This window comes from Gadus macrocephalus, chromosome 21 (assembly GCF_031168955.1).
Source record: "Gadus macrocephalus chromosome 21, ASM3116895v1".
Taxonomy (NCBI): domain Eukaryota; kingdom Metazoa; phylum Chordata; class Actinopteri; order Gadiformes; family Gadidae; genus Gadus; species Gadus macrocephalus.
Window position 1 is genome coordinate 18,562,554 of NC_082402.1, and position 20,592 is coordinate 18,583,145.

The window sequence follows — 20,592 nt, forward strand, 5'->3', positions numbered from 1 at the left end:
CCACCCTGCTGTGCCTTAGAGGTTTATGTGACCCCCTCGCTCCAGGTCATTTCATCACAGCTAAGTTGCTCTCACAAGTAAACACGCATCCAGTTGTCTCACATCTACAATGGACCTGGAGGGGGTCGCGCAGAGTCACGGGGTCAACCCCCATCTTCATTTACATGCAGGATTCTGGTTTAATCCTAAACTTCTTATTGACAAAGAACCCTTATTTTGGAAACTGTGGTGTCAAAAAGGAATCAAGGTTCTAGGTGATCTGTATGAAGAGGGAATAACTAGATCATTGAAAATATAAAATTACTATTATATCCCACAATATCAGTTCTGGTGTTATTTGCAGCTGAGACATCTGCTGATTCAGACATTTCGCTCGACCTCTGTGGCTCCCCCAATTTGGACATCTGGCATCGCATGTTAGTCATTTTTTGAAAGGGTCATGAGGCAGTAGCATATTATTCCATGCTGCTTCTTACCTCTGAGGACCATTCAGCCCTCAGATTGGCATGGGAAGCTGATCTTAATATTGCTTTCTCAGAGAAGAACTGGAGATCCTTAAAAACTAAAAGAAGATAAAACAAGACTAATTCAATGTATAACATTGCATAGAGTTTATTGGACCCCATCCAGGTTACACAGCGCAGCTTAGCTCTGCAGGTTAGCTGGACTTGAAAAGTTGTCATTCAGACTGATGAATAGGGGTGAAGAGTACCAGAAGTAGGGGCTCTATCTTGTCTACAGGAGTAGGAGGATGGATAGAAGTCCATTGGATCCTTATAGTTTTTAGTGTTTTTCACTATATTCAAAATGGTGACTTTTCATAAGTTGTTCACCATGAGGACACATATGTTGCCAAGGTACATGACTGTTAGTCAGAGTAATTCTTTGTATCTTTCGATCATTTTAATCTGTGGCCATTTTTGTCACCCTATCCAACTATGGAAAGTTTCATAAAAGCGACAAAGCTTTTGGCTGTGTTTGTGTTTTTGTCAAAATAGTAGAAATAACTAATAATTACAATTGGCTCCCTCTCCATTTGTGCATAGCCCCTAATAATAATTTCAGTTTATTTTATTAATTGTATTTTAACAATCATACTTACTTGCAGAATTGTTTTATTAATTTATTGTAGTTTAAATTCACAGCAGAATAATAATATAAAAAATACAGGTCACATACAATTAAACATCAAGAGAAATATGCAACCAATAATACAAAAATAAAGAATGAAACTATAAAATGTTAAACTTCAAAACAATGCATGGAGATCTTGAAAATGATCAACTTGGTTTACCTTCCTATGACGGCATTATCCTAATCGGATAATGCCGTCATCATTCCATGCTCGGAGACCAAAACACTTCTATATCTTTGACTCATTGTGTCAACATGTTTGATCCATTCCTATTTCCTGTAAAACATTGTTATCTTGTAGAGTGAGTAAGGTCGGGTATTTCCAGTGAAAACAGCCAATGTGGTGGACTATTTAAAACCTACACATAAGGTAGAATGTTGAATCAGTCCTAGATGCCCTGATACTATGACCTCATCATGACCAGGTGCGACTCTTTCTGACTGAACAGCAGCTAGTGTACTCACTTACTCATCACATTCACTGTGACGGAAAGAATACTGACTAACTTAATCACATTTACTGTTACAGAAACCAGGTTGCTTGTTCTGCAATGAGCTGTTTAGAAATTAGGTCTTTAGAGTTTTGTATCTACTTAGAACAGATAGAATCATACTTATACTTCAATATATCATTCTTAAAAAAATATAAACAGTTGCTATGAAGTCATTGCTATTATCTGGCAACATAGGGTAACTGGTTCAATCCCAAAGTAACTTTGCCGTTGCTGTCTCACTATGTTAATATTCTGTCAACAAAGCATCAACAGGAAAGTCAGGTAAAACTATTACCATCCAAGACAAATAAACATATAGTGTGCTATTTTCTGTAGCAGAACCCATTCTATAATAATTTAAACAATGCGGTCATTCCTTTGTATATTATGCTATAATGTACAAACAAGATGCAAGATCCAATGTAACGTGGATGTCAGATCACAGCATTGATGCGTTTGGGGTTGGACGAGTGGGCCGCAGAATTGAGGCTATCCTCTGGCACCTGGCCGCCCTTCACCAGGCAGGGGAAATAACTGCTGAGGTACAGGCCTTTAAACTTAGTGCTGCAGAAGCAGTAGACCAGCGGGTCCAGCAGGCAGTCGAAGTAAGACAGAACGATGAGGCCGTCGAAGGCCTCTGCGACGATGTTCTCTGTGACCTCCGGCCACTCCTGCACCCTGGCAATGAGCAGAACCATCCTTGCCAAGGCGCAGGGCAGGAAGCAGATGGAGAACACCACCATGACGGAGGAGACCAGGAACGACGCCCTCCTCAGCTTGGTCTTGTCCCCCACCGTCTTCTTCCTCAGCCGGTTGACGATGCAGACAGTGCAGTAGAGAAGGATAACGAAGGGGATGACGATCTGGGTGAAGAACACTGTCTCACGGAGGCTGTCCACCACATCCTGCCAAAGATGAAGCGCTTCATGTTACCAACATGCTCCGTCCATGTGTCACAGTGGCACATGCACGCATGCACACATGCACACATACACAAATATACACCTATGCACACATGCACACATACACATATACACACACATACACATATACACACATACACACATACACGTATACACACATACACATGTACACACATACACACACACATACGACCATACAAATACATCACATACAAATATAGATATCACATGCATAAGACAGTTCAAAATAACAAAACTGAGCTAATGTCAATGATTTTTTTATTTCTGTACTGTATGGTTCTAGTGGTAGTGAATTAGATGTCATACCATCCCCCCACAGACACGCACATGCAAACACACAAGCACTGTGCTTTGGCTTTCTTGAAAGTCGCTAAATAACAAGTTATTTTGTGCTGTACATTTTAAGTGAATTGCTACTATATGTTTTGAGAACAATTGCTTTCCAGGTGTTCAGAAATGTGGTGCCTAAGATCAATCAACTCTTATCTTAACGTGATATACATGGTCATTGAATCACATTTTGGTGTACAGTGCATGTAGGAAAATTTTGCAAACTGTACTTTGACGAAGGCAATCTTCTTGTTTTTGTCTTCGCCATCCACTGCCTTGTGACTGTTGCAGCATTCAAAGGTGTTCAACATCGTGGGAATGGTGAGGGGCAGCAGAAGCAACCAGATGATGATGGAGATGTGAGGAGACTTCTTGAGGGCTTTGAGGAGGTTCTTCCTGCCTGGCCAGACCACGTTGAAGTAGCGGTCGATGGAGATGACAGTGAGGAAGGCGATGCTGGCCCCGCGGTTCAGGAACATCATGAAGAGCATAGCCTTGCAGGTGGCGTCCTGGTCACTTCTCCTCTCCCCGCTCAGGAAGTTGTGTGCCTTGAAGGGCAGGCAGAAGAGCAGCAGGATGTCGGCCAGGACCATGTTAAAGAGGAAGATGTTGTTGCTGTTGGTCTTCCAAAACTTCAGTTTGAAGATGAATAGATGGAGAACAGAGGCATTCAAAGGCAGAGCCAATATAAAGATGATGATCATGACAGCTGCATACACTCTATAGAGCGCCTCGTTGGTGACCAGACAGTCCTTGTTTAGTGTTGAAGCAGTGATAGCCATCGTCGTGTTCTGCACATGGTCAGATACTGAATTCATTATTGACTATTCACTGAAAAGCTACTAGGTGCTAGACAAATAAAAGGCTACAATGCCTTCAAGATGTCAGCAAAGTAACTTCACCAACAGGCCATGAACCGTCGCTACACAAGTTGCAACAAGACTTGTTATCCTGAACTGAAGAAATTCCTCCAAAACAAGTTTGGTAAACTCCAATCATCCAAGTTCTTGTTTCTCCTTGGTTATTCAGGATGTAGCTTGAGCTGCAAAAACACTCCCGTTCCTTCGTGGTCTTTTTTTTCTTAGTTATTTTTATTCTACAAATATAGAAAGAATGTCAGGGTCGACTCAGTTAACAAAGTGCTCCGCAGAGTGGAGCACGTAGACGTCCAACTGCTCTGTGGGTTTTACTGTTCCGACTTGTTTTCTAAGCTCCTCCCTGCAGTAGAGGGAGGTGAGTCACCAGCTGCCTCTCCACACTCACACTTTATTGCCCTCATACTGAAACTAAGTATATGGTCTACTCTAAATTGATAAAAATCTCATATCTTCAATTCATACAAGATTCAAACCACCTTAGATGATCTGAGGATAATAAAAACTGAAGAAATGCTGGATCTATCGACTATAACCAAAGCTTATAAAAACAATTACATCACCAACCTATGGTTTCCCTTTTGGAATTTATAAAGAAAAAAAAATCCAAGAAGGTACAACCAGAGACAGAGCTCAGAAATTGTGTTTAGGGATGGGTAGGATTCAAACAGTCTCAACTAATTGTAGGCAGAAAACACATAGCACTACCCTGGCCAAACGCCAGGTCAGTTCTTTGCAAACAATCTCAAAGTATGCTAAACATGTCCTCCCTGTGTGAGGAGTGTTGGATGTGATTCTCCACCGAGGATAATGAAGTAGCCAGGAATTTGGTTGAAGATGTATGCACAGGGGCATTAGTTATCTTAAACGTCAGGAGGATGTAGCATCCTGAGGGAGAGATTTTTTAAATATTAAAACATATATGCAAGGCCCAGTGCTTTGACAAAGGCCTTGCATGCCTCGAGTCGTTCAAAAATGTGAATGGCCAGTCCAGACTTGTCCCAATCTCCTGAGTCCCTTCTACAGCTGGGGAATTCTACAGCTAGGGAAAACACAAGGTTCTTATTTTTCTGCTTAAAAATGACATTATAGTTCTGTAAATAGACCCTCTCTCTTGAAAGCAAAGTGTTTTTTGTTTTTGTTTTTGTTTTTGTTAGTTAGGGGGATGAAACCTTAAAAAAAATGGCATATTGTGGATGGTGTCTTCATAATGTTCTGCAAATCTGTCTTTTCTTCTGGGGGATGAAAATCTAAAGAAACAGCAGATGGAGAACATTTGTGACAAAAAAGCATTTATTATTGTGCAACTGATTTATGGAGTAGTCTAGCTATAGACTAAATGTGTTGGCTAGGTTTTGGTTGATACTTCAGAACTTTAGAAATGTTTTCTGTAATTCCTGTTCAAACTGCATCAGACTACCTCGTAATTTGTATCTTTTATTTTTCAAAATACAACACAAAACATATTTAAACATATTTAAACCTATCAGCATTTGATTTGGGTTTATCTCTTAATTTGTGGTTTGGACCAAATTACTGTTACAGAAACAGTTATTTTCTAATACATTATTTTTTAGATAAGATTGTAGGCCTACTTCATTGATTTCGTATTTTTGTTTTTATGCAATCACAGAGTCTTTGTGAATACAATTAATATTAGTCTCATTATTATTATTATTATACATGCCCTTTACGACTCAGGTTTGGGGGTGGGACTTTTTTAATAATTTTAATCTGTTATCTGTTTCTTCCGAATCCTTCTAGAATATCGGCCTTGAGTAATATGACATTTCTCATCATAGAAACCTTTATTTCCTTCCTCTTTTGACTATGACAAAGCTCTCCTCCCTTTCCTGCCTCGCCTTAGCACAGAGGGTATCCGTGCATACGGCCAACTGTCCAGGTCTGGTCTGACGCACGGACAGCAGGGAACAGTGTGAACAATCAATCTTTTTGTTTGTTAAGAAATAACACATTTGTATTTTCACACAATTTCTGAATGTTCTCGAACGAAAGGCTACAGAAAATTGTCAGAGAAATAAACGCATAAATACATATTGTAATTCTAATAGGTGGATAAATAATGGAAAGTTATCTTGTTGTTTACATTTCTCCATGGCATAATGTAGGCCTTTCTGGCAGTTCTGTCTCCAAGAGCTCTAAGGAGCCTCTTGGGGAACATCTTCCACACTGACTGCTCATATTTTTCTGCTCTGCTATGAGTTGTAGCAACAGCAGCTATGGGTTGCTACAGTTCTTATTTAGGCAGCTGTTTGGCTGTAGAGCGGAGCAGATGAAACCAAAGCCCCTGAGCCCCATTCCAGAAGGAGGCCCTCAGCCCGGGAGCGATGCTTTAGGCAAGGGGCTTCATGGACCTCTCCAAGGAACCAGGTAGCCAAGCTAAGCATTTCCTTGCTGTTTTCTACAAAGCACCATGTTAACAGTGTTCTTAAAAAGCAACTGACTGACTGGTTTGACCTGCTCGTCAAAGCGCAGCCAGGCAGCAGTGTGAGAGCTAGTGAGTGCACTGCACCAAGCCAAGGAAGCACACAGGGTATTATCCGGTCGACTTGTTTCGTTCCAAATGGAATGTATATTATGTAACACATTATAACTACATTACATGCTTGGGATAAAAATTATAAAATAGCAGCCATTGCACTTGAATGATTTGATTTCTGAATGGAGAAAGATGATTGTGATATAAAGCTTCGGAATCGGTTTTATGAACGACTCAAAACCTGGGCCTCGTGTTGTCATGGTAACAGGACAGCGCTGTGGCAAGGGGGACGAGGGGCCGTCAGCGCAGCAGGCTACGGGAGAACCAGTCACCGTTGACTGGTCACAGATGTGGCCCAGATCTCCAGCGGTCCCAGACCACAAACGAGTACCGCAAAGACCCTCCGGCCGCCACAGCGGCAGAGGACGTGTGTGTTATAAAGCACCAGCGTCCCGACCGGGGCTCAGGGGGGCGGCAGAGGACGTGTGTGTTATAAAGCACCCGCGTCCCGACCGGGGCTCAGGGGGGCGGCAGAGGACGTGTGTGTTATAAAGCACCCGCGTCCCGACCGGGGCTCAGGGGGGCGGCAGAGGACGTGTGTGTTATAAAGCACCCGCGTCCCGACCGGGGCTCAGGGGGGCGGCAGAGGACGTGTGTGTTATAAAGCACCAGCGTCCCGACCAGGGCTAGGGGGGCGGCAGAGGACGTGTGTGTTATAAAGCACCAGCGTCCCGACCGGGGCTCAGGGGGGCGGCAGAGGTCGTGTGTGTTATAAAGCACCAGCGTCCCGACCGGGGTTCAGGGGGGGCGGCAGAGGACGTGTGTGTTATAAAGCACCAGCGTCCTGACCGGGGCTCAGGGGGGCCCTTTGTCATGGTTTGGTCGTCTGTGTTTGCGTTTGTTTTGTTATATAGTTTATTAAGTACTATAGTGTAGCTAAGCTTGTACAGGCCCTGCAAGTCAGGATGTGTAGTCTATGAATCTGAATGAATTATTAGGTAGTGGCCGTCCCCAAAATGCACCAGAATACAGGAGATCACATCTACCAAATTCAACATTTTCTGGGGGAGAACCCCCATACCTCCCGTGGCTGACTGCGACCCACCCACAGATGTGATCACCGCCGCCACTGGTCGCTATAGAACTGAATCTGCTGATAAAGACAAGCCTGAGCCGCTCTGTGGGCCAGGAGCTGGTTGGGCTGGTATAACCGTTCCTCTCGTGGAATCTCCCAGAAATTGAGTAAATCACAAGACCAGACTGTGTCATGGCATGACTAAGTAGTAATGTCGCAATCATTGTTTGTGGGAATTAAATGAATGTGCACTTCGTGCAACTTTTAAGCATGGAATAAAACAGAATCAAATCTGCCAGCCAACCCATTGCAGGAGTATCATTTAATTAGTTGAAGCATTAGCAGGATTAAGATGAAACAATTCTCACATCCTTTCAAGTGACATACAACGATTATGTTCATTCATGCATTACTTCATACATGCTATGGTATTAAAGCGACATATCATTTTAAAAGGACTATATTTTCTTCTAGAATAACTACATATTATAAAGGACATATAAAAAGGACTACACATTATTATACATAATACTAACTGTTTGATGTTAATATAAATACAAATGATGCTCTACAGTATGCAGAGCATCATTTTCAGTCACCGTTTAAAGATTGGATTAATTATCTAATCAACATACATCTGTTCTGTTAAGAAACATAGCTCAGCTGACCGCAAGACGTCAAAAGTTGTGTTCTTCAATGGAGACGTCAAGCACAAGGCTGTGGGACAAAAATCGTAGCAATAAAGTAATCTCCATCAATCAATCAATCTATCTATCTATCTATCTATCTATCTATCTATCTATCTATCTATCTATCTATCTATCTATCTATCTATCTATCTATCTATCTATCTATCTATCTATCTATCTATCTATCTATCTATCTATCTATCTATCTATCACTCCATCTATCTATTATCTATCTGTACCTATCCATCTATTATCATTTTCTATCTATCACTCTATCAATCTATCAATTTCTCAATCTATCTATGTGTCAATTGATGTATCTTAACTATTGCTCAATCTATCACTTATTCTATCTTTCTATCACTCAATCTATTTCTATCTATCTGTCACTCTATCTATTTCTATATATCCACCACACTCTATCTATCTAACTGCGGACTAACAAATTAACTAACTAACTAACTAATGTGTGCTCTTTTGAATGGCCAGTTGTATTATCATGCGGGTACTAACTAACTTACTAACTAACTTTTTAAATAAGGTTTTTCTTCTGTTTGAATGGCCAGGTGTATCTTCATGCTTGATGGATTTCTGTTTGTAAGCAGACACAGACATGCCCACACACACGCACACACACACACACACACACACACACACACACACACACACACACACACACACACACACACACACACACACACACACACACACACACACACACACACACACACACACACACACACACACACATAAACACACACATGTATTTATGTTACTGTGAGAATCTTAAGAACATGAGCAAGTAGTGCATTGGAGGTATCTCTAGCTGTCCTAAAGAAGCATCACCCAGACGGAAAGAGGATTTTAACTGACGGCACAATCATTCTAGCTTCAAAGTAATGTTACTTTATTATTCTTGAATATAAATAGATTGGCGACTTATCTCGTTTTCAAGTGAATATTATTTTCATGTAAATGCCATTCTTCTCTTGGCTCAAGAAACCATGAAAGTATCATACGCCTTCTCCAAATCCACACAACAGATATAGATAGGCATACTCCCAGGTCCCCTCCACGTTCCTTGCGAGAGTTAAGAGACGATCCGTGGTTCCACGTTTGGGCGGAATCCGCATTATTCCTGTTCAATCTGAGGTTAAACGATCGGCCAAACCCTCTTTTCCAGCACCTTGGAGTAGACCTTACCAGGACACACACTCTCTGGTACCCCCTTCTTGAACAGGGGAACCAATCCCGCGGTTTGTCCCAGACTCCCTAGCAATGTTGTAGAGGCCTGTCGACCAAGACAGCCCCTTCACACCTAGACCTTTCAGCATTTCTGTCTGGATCTCATCATCCCTGGGGCTTTGCCACTGTGGAGTTGTTTGACTATCTCAGTGACATCCCTCAGCGTAATCGAAGAAGAACCCCAACAGCCTCCATCTGCCTCCACCATAGAGGGCATGTTAGTGGGATTCAGGAGTTTCCCCAAAGTGCTCCTTCCACAATCCGACTACCTCCTCAGTTGAGGTCAACCAAGTCCCATCCTTACGGTACACAGCTTGTATTGTTCCCCGTTTCCCCCTCCTGAGGCGCCGAACAGTTTTCCAGAAGCCGACCGAAAGACTCCCCAAACTTCTCCCTGCTGCAGCCTCAGATCGGATTATACGATCACAAAGTCAATCATAGATCTTCATCCTAGGGTGCTCTGGTACCAGGTACACTCATGAGAGACCTTATGTTCGAACACAGTGTTTGTTATAGACAATCCATGACTAGCACAGAAGTCCAACAACAGACGACCGCTCAGGGTAGATCAGGGAGGCTGTTCCTCCCCACCACGCCTCTCCAGGTGTCTCCATCGTTGCCCACGTGGGCATTGAAGTGCCCCAGCAGAACTACTGACTACTGGGGCCCCCTGCCTGGCTCCATTCAGGGGCCCCAAGAAGGCCAAACACTCTGAGCTGCTGTTTGGTGCAGTCATAGGGAGGCGTCCCTCTCATCCACTGGGGAAACCTCCAACACTGTGGCACTAAGCCAGGGATATGTGAGAAACCCCACACCCACACGGCGCTTCATGCCCTGGCAGACTAGAGAAGAATAGAGTCCAATCCCCTTTCCAGGAGTACAGTACCAGAGCTGAAGCTGTGCGTAGATGTAAGCCCCGCCAGATCTAACTGGTAGCGCCCAACCCCAGCGGGTCTTCCTGTGAGTGGTGGGCCCACCGGACGGAGGGGTGGCGCTTGGGGAGCTCCAGGCGGTACCCGGTGAGGCCCTGAGAGTGGCTGTGCTAAAGGAGGAAGTCAGGACTAAATCTCTGGGAGACGTCATCCCAAGGGGGGGACAAGTTATAGCTTGGCATCGCCAGGCGAAATGCAAACAGCAATTAGTCTGGAACCGTTAATTTTTTATTTCTAAAGGGCGTCACCAACGGGCACCGAACAAACACACTTATTCTCTGCAGATAAGGACTGCTCTGCACTCCTTATCTGCAGAGCTAAAGAAACACAAGCTCACAACATTTGTCTGGTTCCCAGGATTCTTAAGTTACCGAGCTAGCTCAAATAGAGTGTAGTAAAATAGTAGTTTAACTATAGTGCTAATGTGTTTGGTCTAATGTTACATAGAAAACCCTCTTATGTAGTCTAGCTCTATAGTTTGGTTTATGCTATAGTTTGGTTTATGCTATAGTTACATAGAAAGCTCTAGTAGAGTCTAAGTATATAGGTATACACAGCTACCTCCTAGATATTCTAACACTAAAATTATGAAGCTAGATCTAATACAGTCTAGCTTTGCACTTGTATAGCTAGCCACCTCGGTGGGGCACTCAAAACGAATCTAAAACTTGAGTGTGGACCGATGGACACTTTCCACCCTTAACGGCCGCCATCTTGTCTACTTAGTGGAAAGGGCTGGAATTTCTAATCTGAAAGACATTTTAAAGGTCCCATGACATGCTATTTTATGTATTCTTTAATATAGGTATTAGTGGGCAACTAACACAGTATTCAAAGACGTTCCCTAAATTCAGCCGTGGTGCAGAGTTACAGCCACTCCGAGCCAGTCGCACATTGAGCTTCCCCCAAATGCGCTGTTTCGGTGGGCGTGTCAAGGAGGAGGGTGGGGGTGTGGCCCTGAGCAGCTTGCAGCCACCATGCGCTCTGTTTACAGTGGATGTATCGCAATGGCGAGGCGCACACAGCCTTTAGCCGTGTTCTGTAAATATTCTAGAACACACGGGAGTCCTGGAGCTCTATATCTAAATATTATCATATAGCCTACACAGATATCTATATCATATAATATATATTATCACGGCCAAAAGCTGTGTGAGCCGATATTATGAATCTCAAACGACCGCGTTGGGTTCTCCGACGTTCCTGGTTCTTCAACGTCCACATCAATGTGAATACACACACTGTAACGCAAGTGTTTCTTGTCGGTTCTTTGACGTGTCTTGTATTTCCACAACGAGACTGTCGTGGGGGTTATCTGAGCCATGGTTGAGAAGGAATTGGGGGAAAGGAACTTTGGTTTGACTCGCTGAAGTACATGAACTGCGACATGCCGCCGGTTGCCGCGAGGCACCATCGCCCGGCAGCGGGCAGCCGGCAGCAGGCAGCGCGCGGTTCAGTCGACTTCAGGTTGATGTGAAAGTGGAAGAACCAGAGACGTCGCAGAACCCGACAAAGTCGTTTGTGATTCATAATATCGTCTGGAGGCGCACACAATATGTTATATGATATAGATATCTATGTATATGATATTATTTAGATATAGAGCTCCAGGACTGTAACACAAGTGTTGTACACTTCCTTGTTATTTGGATAACCGTTCTGCTGTTGGTGTGATGGCACATAACACGTCGGACTCTCGTATCTGGTATTTCTACAACGAGACTCGTATTGGGGGTTATCTCAGCCAAGGTTGAGAATGAATTGGGGGGAAGGAACTTTGGCTTTGACTCCCTCAAGAACATGAACCACGACATGGAGGAGAAAGGGATTGTTGGCGGCAAGGAAGTGTACAACACTTGCGTTACAGTCCTGGAGCTCTATATCTAAATAATATCATATAATACATAGATATCTATATCATATAACATTGTGTGCGCCTCCAGACGATATTATGAATCACAAACGACTTTGTCGGGTTCTGCGACGTCTCTGGTTCTTCCACTTTCACATCAACCTGAAGTCGACTGAACCGCGCGCTGCCTGCGGCCGGCTGCCCGCTGCCGGCTGCCCGCTGCCGGGCGATGGTGCCTCGCGGCAACCGGCGGCATGTCGCAGTTCATGTACTTCAGCGAGTCAAACCAAAGTTCCTTTCCCCCAATTCCTTCTCAACCATGGCTTAGATAACCCCCACGACAGTCTCGTTGTGGAAATACAAGACACGTCAAAGAACCGACAAGAAACACTTGCGTTACAGTGTGTGTATTCACACACACACATGTGGCGCTCGCACGGTCGAGTCTCATTGGCGGGCCAGCGTCTCTGGGCAGGCCAGGCAGAGTAAGGGGAGGAGCTGAGATTCCTGATGACGTCATGAGCACAGACATTCCAAATCAGCGCGCTTGAGCCTCCGTTTTTTCAAAGGCGAGCAGAACAGCTAGTGCTAATTTTACACCAAACGCAAGTTTTAGCCACTGGGGGACCATAGGCAGGCTAGGGGAACTCATATTTATGTTAGACCTCCCAAAGTGAGATTTTCATGTCATGGGACCTTTAAAAGAGGACCTGAGGTTCCAAAGGGAGGCAGAGGAAAGAAGAGCCCAGGAGAGCATTGAAAGAATGGAGAGGCTTTTCTCTATTTTAGAGAGAATAGCTGACAAGTAATTGTTCGTAATGAATTGTTCAATAAGAAAGTGTTAATAAAGTTCTGTTATATTTCAGCTCATTGTTTATTTCGAAAACCCTAACTGCAGTTGCATGGTTTCATGTAACTATTTACAACTATTTACAATACAACTATTAAAAAAACAAAACATAATTGAGCAGAGCAGGGAGCCCCTGGTGCTGGTGCTGGTGTTGCTGGACCTGGATGGGCTGCCACAATAAAGACCCTGGTGTCTCTCCTGTGAGTGGGACATCCAGGGGTGGTCTCCAGAGTGTGTTGGAGACGCCTCTCTCCACTGTCCACCGCATCTGCCTTGGCTGCCTTGTCACTAAGTTCTTTTTGAGGGGTCAAGTTATTTTTTTCAGGGGTCTGGGCTGGTTTAGGGAAAGAAAGAGAAGAAAAACGGTTTAACAATAGCTGGATATTAAGTGTTAGGAATATTAAGCAAGTGCAGAGAGTTTAGATAGATAAGGCTTAAATATATCTATCGTTATCTATCTATGCAATAATTATATCTTATATCTCATCTATCTTAGTTGCTCAACCTTTTTTGCTGATTAATGACAACCATTTTTTTCATATTAAAGTAAATTTAAGACCATTTTATTGTCAAAGTTCAATGACATTTACGCTTGCCATATAACGTTTATTAATGGTTGTTAATTAGCAAACTGATGTTAATGCTAACATTACTGCTGATTAAAAGTAGGCAAAAGGTAAGGTTAAAGGTCAAATTAAAAGTAAGGTTACACAGCTTTACCAATCTTTGGTCGTCTCTTCCTCTGAACCGGAGATATATCACCCGCCGGCCTCGGCGGTGAACATTCAATAACTCCTCCAATAAAATATAAAAAATTTGACAAATGTCTGGCTCCATTTTTTAGCTAGGAGACAGGAGCGGCGTGTCAACACGCAAGGCAAAGGGCGGTAACGGCTTGTTACACAAACCGGAAATGGTCGGTAGGCTAGACCGTCTCAATTTAAGTTCGGCCTTCGATTCGGCCTACACGGTCTTTAGGCCACACCTTCGTAGGCCGCGTCCTTCGAAGGATGCGTCCCCTGAATTGGGACAGTAATGCCGCGTTTCCACTGCAGGGTGCGGAACGGATCGTATCGCAAAGGTGCGGTAGGGAGGGGGCAGTATAGCCCAGCTCAGTTCCGAGGTCGCGTTTCCACTGCCGACAGTTCCCTTTGTGGTATGCCGGATGTCGATCGCCGCGGCAGCTACGTAAACAACGTCTTCCTCCCCAAGAATGCAGACGAACGTCTCCACCTCCTTGTTCGCCCAAGCAAGCGTTTTACACGACATGTTAATTGTAAAGAATAATACCTCGAGGCTACTGTTTGTTTGTTTTATCCCGCGTCACCCAGAAGTGATGATTCTGTCGACCAATCAACGGAGGGGGTGTGTAGCTAGAATTTCCCGGGACCCTTTCAGGCGTCTCGTCTCGTTTTCAGTACCCCAACGGAGGAGTCCTGAAAACGAGGCCAAATCTGGCCAAAACGGGTACGGCTAAGTCCGGGTCACGCCCACTTTTGGCGGTAAAAAACGCGACCCGATCCGCACCTTTGCGATCCGATCCGTTCCGCACCCTGGGATAATTAGCTTCTAAACGCGTCTTTGCATTGATTTTATATGGATTCGTGCCTTCTTTTTTTGGTGTGAACGCAACATAATAGCGTCTACCTCTAATTATAGTGATAGCTTTAATAGTCTAGCTCTATATTTATGTAGCTATCTCTAGGTAGAGTCTAGCTCTATAGTTGCTCTGATAAAGTCTAGCTCAAATAATATAGCTAGCTTTAATAGAGACTAGCTCTAATTATAAAACTAAGTGCTCTGATTTTCAGATGTCAGTGTTGTTCCAAATCGAACACTCCGTGGTGCGCGAACCGGAAATCACGCTTGTGACTGCCGCCGCGGCTCCAACCCCGCAGTAAACATCCCGCTTTGAACAGTGAACTCTTGACGCATAATAGCTATAAAAAGCTATAAAAGCTATACAATTACTCCATTAAACCAGGCTATGTGGAAAAGGTTGGCTCAGCCTGGCTCCGCCTCTTCCGCTATGTGGCTAAGATGGTTGTTGTTGAGTATGAACAGGAAGAACAATAAAGAGAGAGAGATCTAGTTGGTCTGATGAAATAACAGCTTAAAGGTCCTATGACATGCCACCAGGTGTGAGTGGGATTAGCCGTTACAATACGTTTTTGAAAATCTGTCCCTGCACAGGTGGGCGTGTGTCCACCTAGATGGGTGCTGGATAGATCAGTCTACCAACCTACCCAGTGGACCGTAGCAAACGTTGCTCATCTATCCGTCAAACATCGTTGTTGCCATCACTGGTTATAATATAGTCCAGCTATAGATATAAAGCAAGCTCTAATAGAGTCTAGCTATAGATTAATAGATTGAGAACTGACACATATATTGGCAGAGCCAATATAGCCAGCTGCATAGACTTTATACAGAGCCATGTTGGTCACTAAATATTTAATTGGCTGGCGTTTGAGCAGTGAAAGTCATCGTCCTGTTCTGCACAGAATATACAGAATATATTATTTACTATACACCAAATAGCTACTCAATGCTAAAATACCACAATGCCTTCATGTGCCTTCCCAAAAAGACCATGAACCATCGCTCCACAAGCTACAACAAGATTTGCTATCTTCAACTTCAATTTTTTGCAAATTCCAAGTTCTTATTTCTCCTGGGTTATTCAGGGTTTAGCTCGAGATGCAAAAGCACTCCTGTCCCTTAGTGTGCATGTTTTTTCCTAGTTGTTATTTTTTTAACAAATATAAAAAGAATGTCAGGATATCAGGCCGCCGCCCATAGTTGTGTCATTGTCGGATGCTGGCAGAGCAGCAGGAAAAAATGCAGACAACTCAGAATGTAATATAAACCGTTCACAAAGTGCTCCGCAGAGAAGAGCATGTAGACGTCCAACTGCTCTGTGGGTTTTACTGTTCCGACTTGTTTTCTAAGCTCCTCCCTGCAGTAGAGGGAGGTGAATCACCAGCTGCCTCTCCACACTCACACTTTATTGCCCTCATACTGAAACTAAGCATATGGTCTACTCTAAATTGATAAAAATCTCATATCTTCAATTCATACAAGATTCAAACCACCTTAGATGATCTGAGGATAATCAGACCTAGTCGGGAAAACTGAAGAAATGATTGATCTATTGACTATAACCAAAGCTTAAAAAGACAAATACATCACCAACTGACCCCAACCTATTGTTTTCCTTTTGGAATTTATTCAAAAAAACATTTTCCCAGAAGGTACAGCCAGAGACAGAGCTCAGAAATTGTGTGTAGGGATGGGTAGGATTCAAACAGTCTCAACTTGTAGGCAGGCAAATCATAGCACTACCCTGGCCAAACGCCAGGCCAGTGCTTTACAAACACATCTCAAACACCAACCTCAAAGTATGTCCTCCATGAGTGAGGGAGTTTTGGATTTGATTCTCCACAGAGAATAAAAGTATAAGTACATCACCCGGAATTTGGTTAAAGATGTATGCACTGGAGCATTAGTTATCTTATACGTGAGGAGGATGTAGCATCCTGAGACTTCTTAACTATTGAAATATGAATTAAGGCCCAGTGTTTTAACTAAAGCCCTTGAATGCCTAGAGTCATTCTAAAATGTGAATGGCCAGTCCAGACTTGTCCAAAACCCCTCCCTCCTACATCTGGGGAATACTATACCTTGGAACACGAGGTTCTTATTTTTTATGAAGACACATTTTAGTTCTGTAGACACATCCTCCCAATAGATTCTGTTGAAAGCAACATGTTTTTTATATATTTACATTTACCATATTTAAACATATTGGCATTTGATTTGGGATTATTATTAAGGAAATGAAAATCAATCATTCAAGTCATTTAATATTAGTATAACTTTTTCAAACTATTATTATTATTATTATTATTATCAGTCAGTTCCTATTTAAGAACACTGTTAACATGGTGCTTTGTAGAAAACAGCAAGGAAATGCTTAGCTTGCCTACCTGGTTCCTTGGAGAGGTCCATGAAGCCCCTTGCCTGAAGCATCGCTCCCGGGCTGAGGGCCTCCTTCTGGAATGGGGGTCAGGGGCTTTGGTTTCATCTGCTCCGTTTCTACAGCCGATCATCAGGCCACCGCCCATAGTTGTGTCAGGGTCGGATGATGGCGGAGCAGCAGAAACAAATGCAGAAGACTTAGGATGTAAAAAGCAAAAGATATTTCATAGAGCAACTCAATATCTCTGTCCCGTTAACGGACACCCTTATCCTTACTTTACAATATGGCAACTTTGAGAAATAACGGAAATGACAAAAACAAAGAGAGGCAAGTGGCCTGAAAGCCGGATAGGCCAGCCGGGAGCGGGACGGAGCAGGAGATCTTAGGCGGACCGCCTGGACACGAGAAAGACCCCCAGACATGGAGAGATTCTAAGAAGGATGACTTGGCGACCAGAAAGGAGGCCCATGATAGCTTAGGAGACCAGTGAGGTAGGTGGTGCCATTCAGGAGGCCGACGACGTAGGTGGAGCCGTTCAGGAGGCCGACGGCATTGGAAGAGGAGACTCAGGAGACCATTGAAAGGGCCAAACCGAAGGCAAGTGGTATAGGTCTCGGCGGCTGCGTCACGGCAGCTGCTCGGTAACCGGGTTGCTGAGGAAATCCTTGGCCCTCATGTTTTTGAGCAAAGGCTTAGTTGAAACCTTCTCTGAATCCATGCTGAGGGGGCTGTCAAATTAACGCGTTAATTTTGATTAATTAATCACAGAAAAATAACGCCTTAAACATATTAACGGAGATTAATCGCGCTTCTACAGTGCCCTTTGACCCGGCGCGTCATTTACGTTGAAACAAAATGGAGGCAGACGAGGTGACGCTGCTCGGCCCCCTGAAGGGAAAATTCAAGTTTAACAACTCCCAGTCTGAACTGTAGATAGGAACACCGTTATCAGCAATCTCTGTAGTAAGGAATTTTCCTATCACCGGAGTTCATCAACCCTTAAATACCACCTCAACGCAAAACATTTGGTAGCAAGCTCGCAGATACGAGCTGCCACAGCCCCTGAAGCTGGTGCTGTCACACCAACATTTTACCGGGGGGGGGAATTGTACCGCCTACGTAGTCTGCGTTCGAAACATAACGTCATTGTTCGACGCGATTCTCCGTTGCCAGGCAGGTTTCAAAGAAAAATTTTTAATTGTAATTTGATCTTGAAATGCACCGTATATTAATGAAAGACATGTTTTAAATAAAAGGGACATCGAACTTTAAAGTATGTCTATTATTCATTGAATCACTCCTCTGCCAGAATTTACTTGAATTAAATTATTTTGAAATACTTTCTCGGAAAAATGTAAGTATGCGATTAATTCGCTTGACAGCCCTACTTTATATGCTTTACATCTATGTTGTTCCAATATCAGTAGAATCAACAGGTGTTTAGGGGGACGACTAGCAAGGGGCAGAATTTGACGTAGGGTCTAAGTTCGCAAGAGGCGGGATAAGTGCGGCTGCTGTCACTGTACATTGTTTTGTTTTGACCACAGACAGCGCACAGGGAGAACGGGCAGAACTCATCACGATAATCTTAAATTATGCTGCAACGATGCATCATATATTTTGTTGCATCCAGAAGATCCGAAGCATTGATCGTTGAAAGATTTGAGAATGAGTTAGAGACAAATAGAAGAAACGACGAAGAAGAAAGATTTTCAGGATACCAATGTCGTTCACACATACGGCTATAGGAGCATAGCAGGAGAATAGCAGGATTAACGTGTATTTGTGATGGATTGGCCAAAGGCTGAGACAAGACCATCCTCTTTTCACGCTTCTAAGGTCAAGAAGAAATCAAGGTGTCGTGTTGACACCTTGCAAGTCCGAAAAAACCGCCAGGCATTACCCTACAAGGATTTAAAAGGGAGAGCAGCAGTATGGATATTAAGGATATCTTAGGAGTTCCAACCCCCACCATCAGTGCTTCCAGCCCGGTGGATGTAGAAGCCCTCGAGTTCTCTAGGCGGGCCGGGCCGAGACTACAGGCCTGACCCCCGATCTGACCTCAATTCAACAAGCGATCTTCTATCTTCATCATCGTCTTCCTCCATCTCCTCACCTTCCAGTGTCAATGGTTAAGAAAAACTTAACCAAAACTTAAAACTACTGCAAAGATATCTGTCCATGGTCATCTTCAGGACATAGAGCTGACGTCTTTGGATGTCACTATCAATTTAACTGTAAATGTTTCCCAAATCCATTGATTTAAACTAAAATGATATCTCAGCTGGCTGAAACTTATTTGAAATGCAACAAGAAGCCTTAATAATAGAATAATACATAATTTCTCTAACCTCAAATATGAATTACCTCTTGTCTCACTGTGCGACAGCCCTCTGGCTGTCTTTGTGTGTTGTTGTGGAGCTGCACAATCATTGTGTTTGCTCCTCCCTGTCCGTCTCTCCTCTCAGCTGGAGCTGCCCCATCAGCTGGCTGCAGATATAATGCTCATCAGTCGGCCCAAGCCTCTCTCCCTCTCCAGACACCATTTGACTTTTGTTGCATCATTATTTTTGGTTTACTTCTGTTCATCAATAAATGATGATTACTTTTGCAGTTAGTTAGTTAACTTGGTGTGTCTCCATATTTGTTGTGGTCAAGAGCCGGGCCGTTATTACTGGAAATTACATATTAGATAGACTTTCAGATCCAGAATGGCTTTTATGCACAGTGGATGAAGTAACAGTAAATTCTTGTGCCCGCCGCAGTTAAAATAACTGACTTGTGTGACATAATGTGAGATAAGAATAAACAGCTTTTATCAAAAATTCCACCCATCATTTCAGACATCATTGCACCCATACACGCGAGAGCAAGGATGTGGCATTCTTTAACTGCACTATACGAAGAAAGATTAAGCTAACCCATCTGGGGAATTGTTGACATGACTGCGAGATGATAGCGTGATGATTGCGAGACACGCGCACACAGTGCGTGTGTCTGTGTGCTTGCATTCTGTGCAGCTGCTGCTCTAGATTTTTTATGGTTGTATGTGACCTGGAGGGCTGTTCAGTGTATTGAGATGCCGTGGTCATCTACTCCGACGTCTTGGAAACTCACTTACAGCGCATCGATGCTCTATTCAGCCGATTGGCTGACGCGTGCCTCACCGTCAATCTTGCAGAATGCGAGTTTGCAAAAGCGTCGGTGATCTACCTCAGACGATTGGTCGGACATGGGACACTGTTGCGGCGAAAAAGTGCTAAAGTAGAGGCGATAGACATGTACCAAAGACCCACAACTAAAAAAGAGCCAAAGCGATTTTTGGGTCTTGTCGGTCATTACCGCAGTTTCTGCAGGAATTTTTCCACCGTCGTCACCCCTCTCACTAATTTGTTGAGAGGCGATGCTAAATACATCTGGAGTGATGTCTGTCAGCAGGTGTTTGAAAATGTGAAGTCTGTTCTCTGTGCTGCTCCGGTGTTGGCTGCTCCTCATATGGATGAGGTAGACGCTAGTCAGGTGGGCGCAGGGGCCGTGCTCCCCTATGCAGATGAGCTTGACATCGACAAACCTTTACCTTCTTCTCAAAGAAATGACTTTTGTTGCATCGGTATTTTTGGTTAACAATCAATTTGGTTATCAATAAATTATTATTACTTTTGCATTTAGACCTTGGTGTGTTTCCATATT

At 43.6% G+C, this 20,592-nt stretch overlaps 2 protein-coding genes across 2 annotated transcripts in view; one reads left to right on the forward strand and one right to left on the reverse strand.

Annotated features, from left to right (window-relative positions):
• The window catches only part of ift172 (intraflagellar transport 172), a 516,193-nt gene that overhangs the window by 152,649 nt on the left and 342,952 nt on the right, over window positions 1-20,592 (forward strand). The gene's annotated exons all lie outside the window — the stretch shown is intronic.
• LOC132449709 (12-(S)-hydroxy-5,8,10,14-eicosatetraenoic acid receptor-like) lies at window positions 1,098-4,091 on the reverse strand. Its single transcript, XM_060041501.1, has 2 exons — window positions 3,133-4,091; window positions 1,098-2,533 (listed from the first exon to the last, which is right to left on the reverse strand). Exons 1-2 carry the CDS (start codon window positions 3,718-3,720, stop codon window positions 2,063-2,065), a joined length of 1,059 nt encoding a protein of 352 aa, XP_059897484.1. The 5' UTR covers window positions 3,721-4,091; the 3' UTR covers window positions 1,098-2,062.

Excerpts from the sequence above, each read along its gene's own strand:
- LOC132449709 (XM_060041501.1), bottom strand. The coding sequence starts at position 3,720 with ATGAATTCAGTATCTGACCATGTGCAGAACACGACGATGGCTATCACT. Across the intron at positions 2,534-3,132 it reads AGAAGATTGCCTTCGTCAAA|GATGTGGTGGACAGCCTCCG; the intron begins GTACAGTTTGCA and ends CATCTTTGGCAG.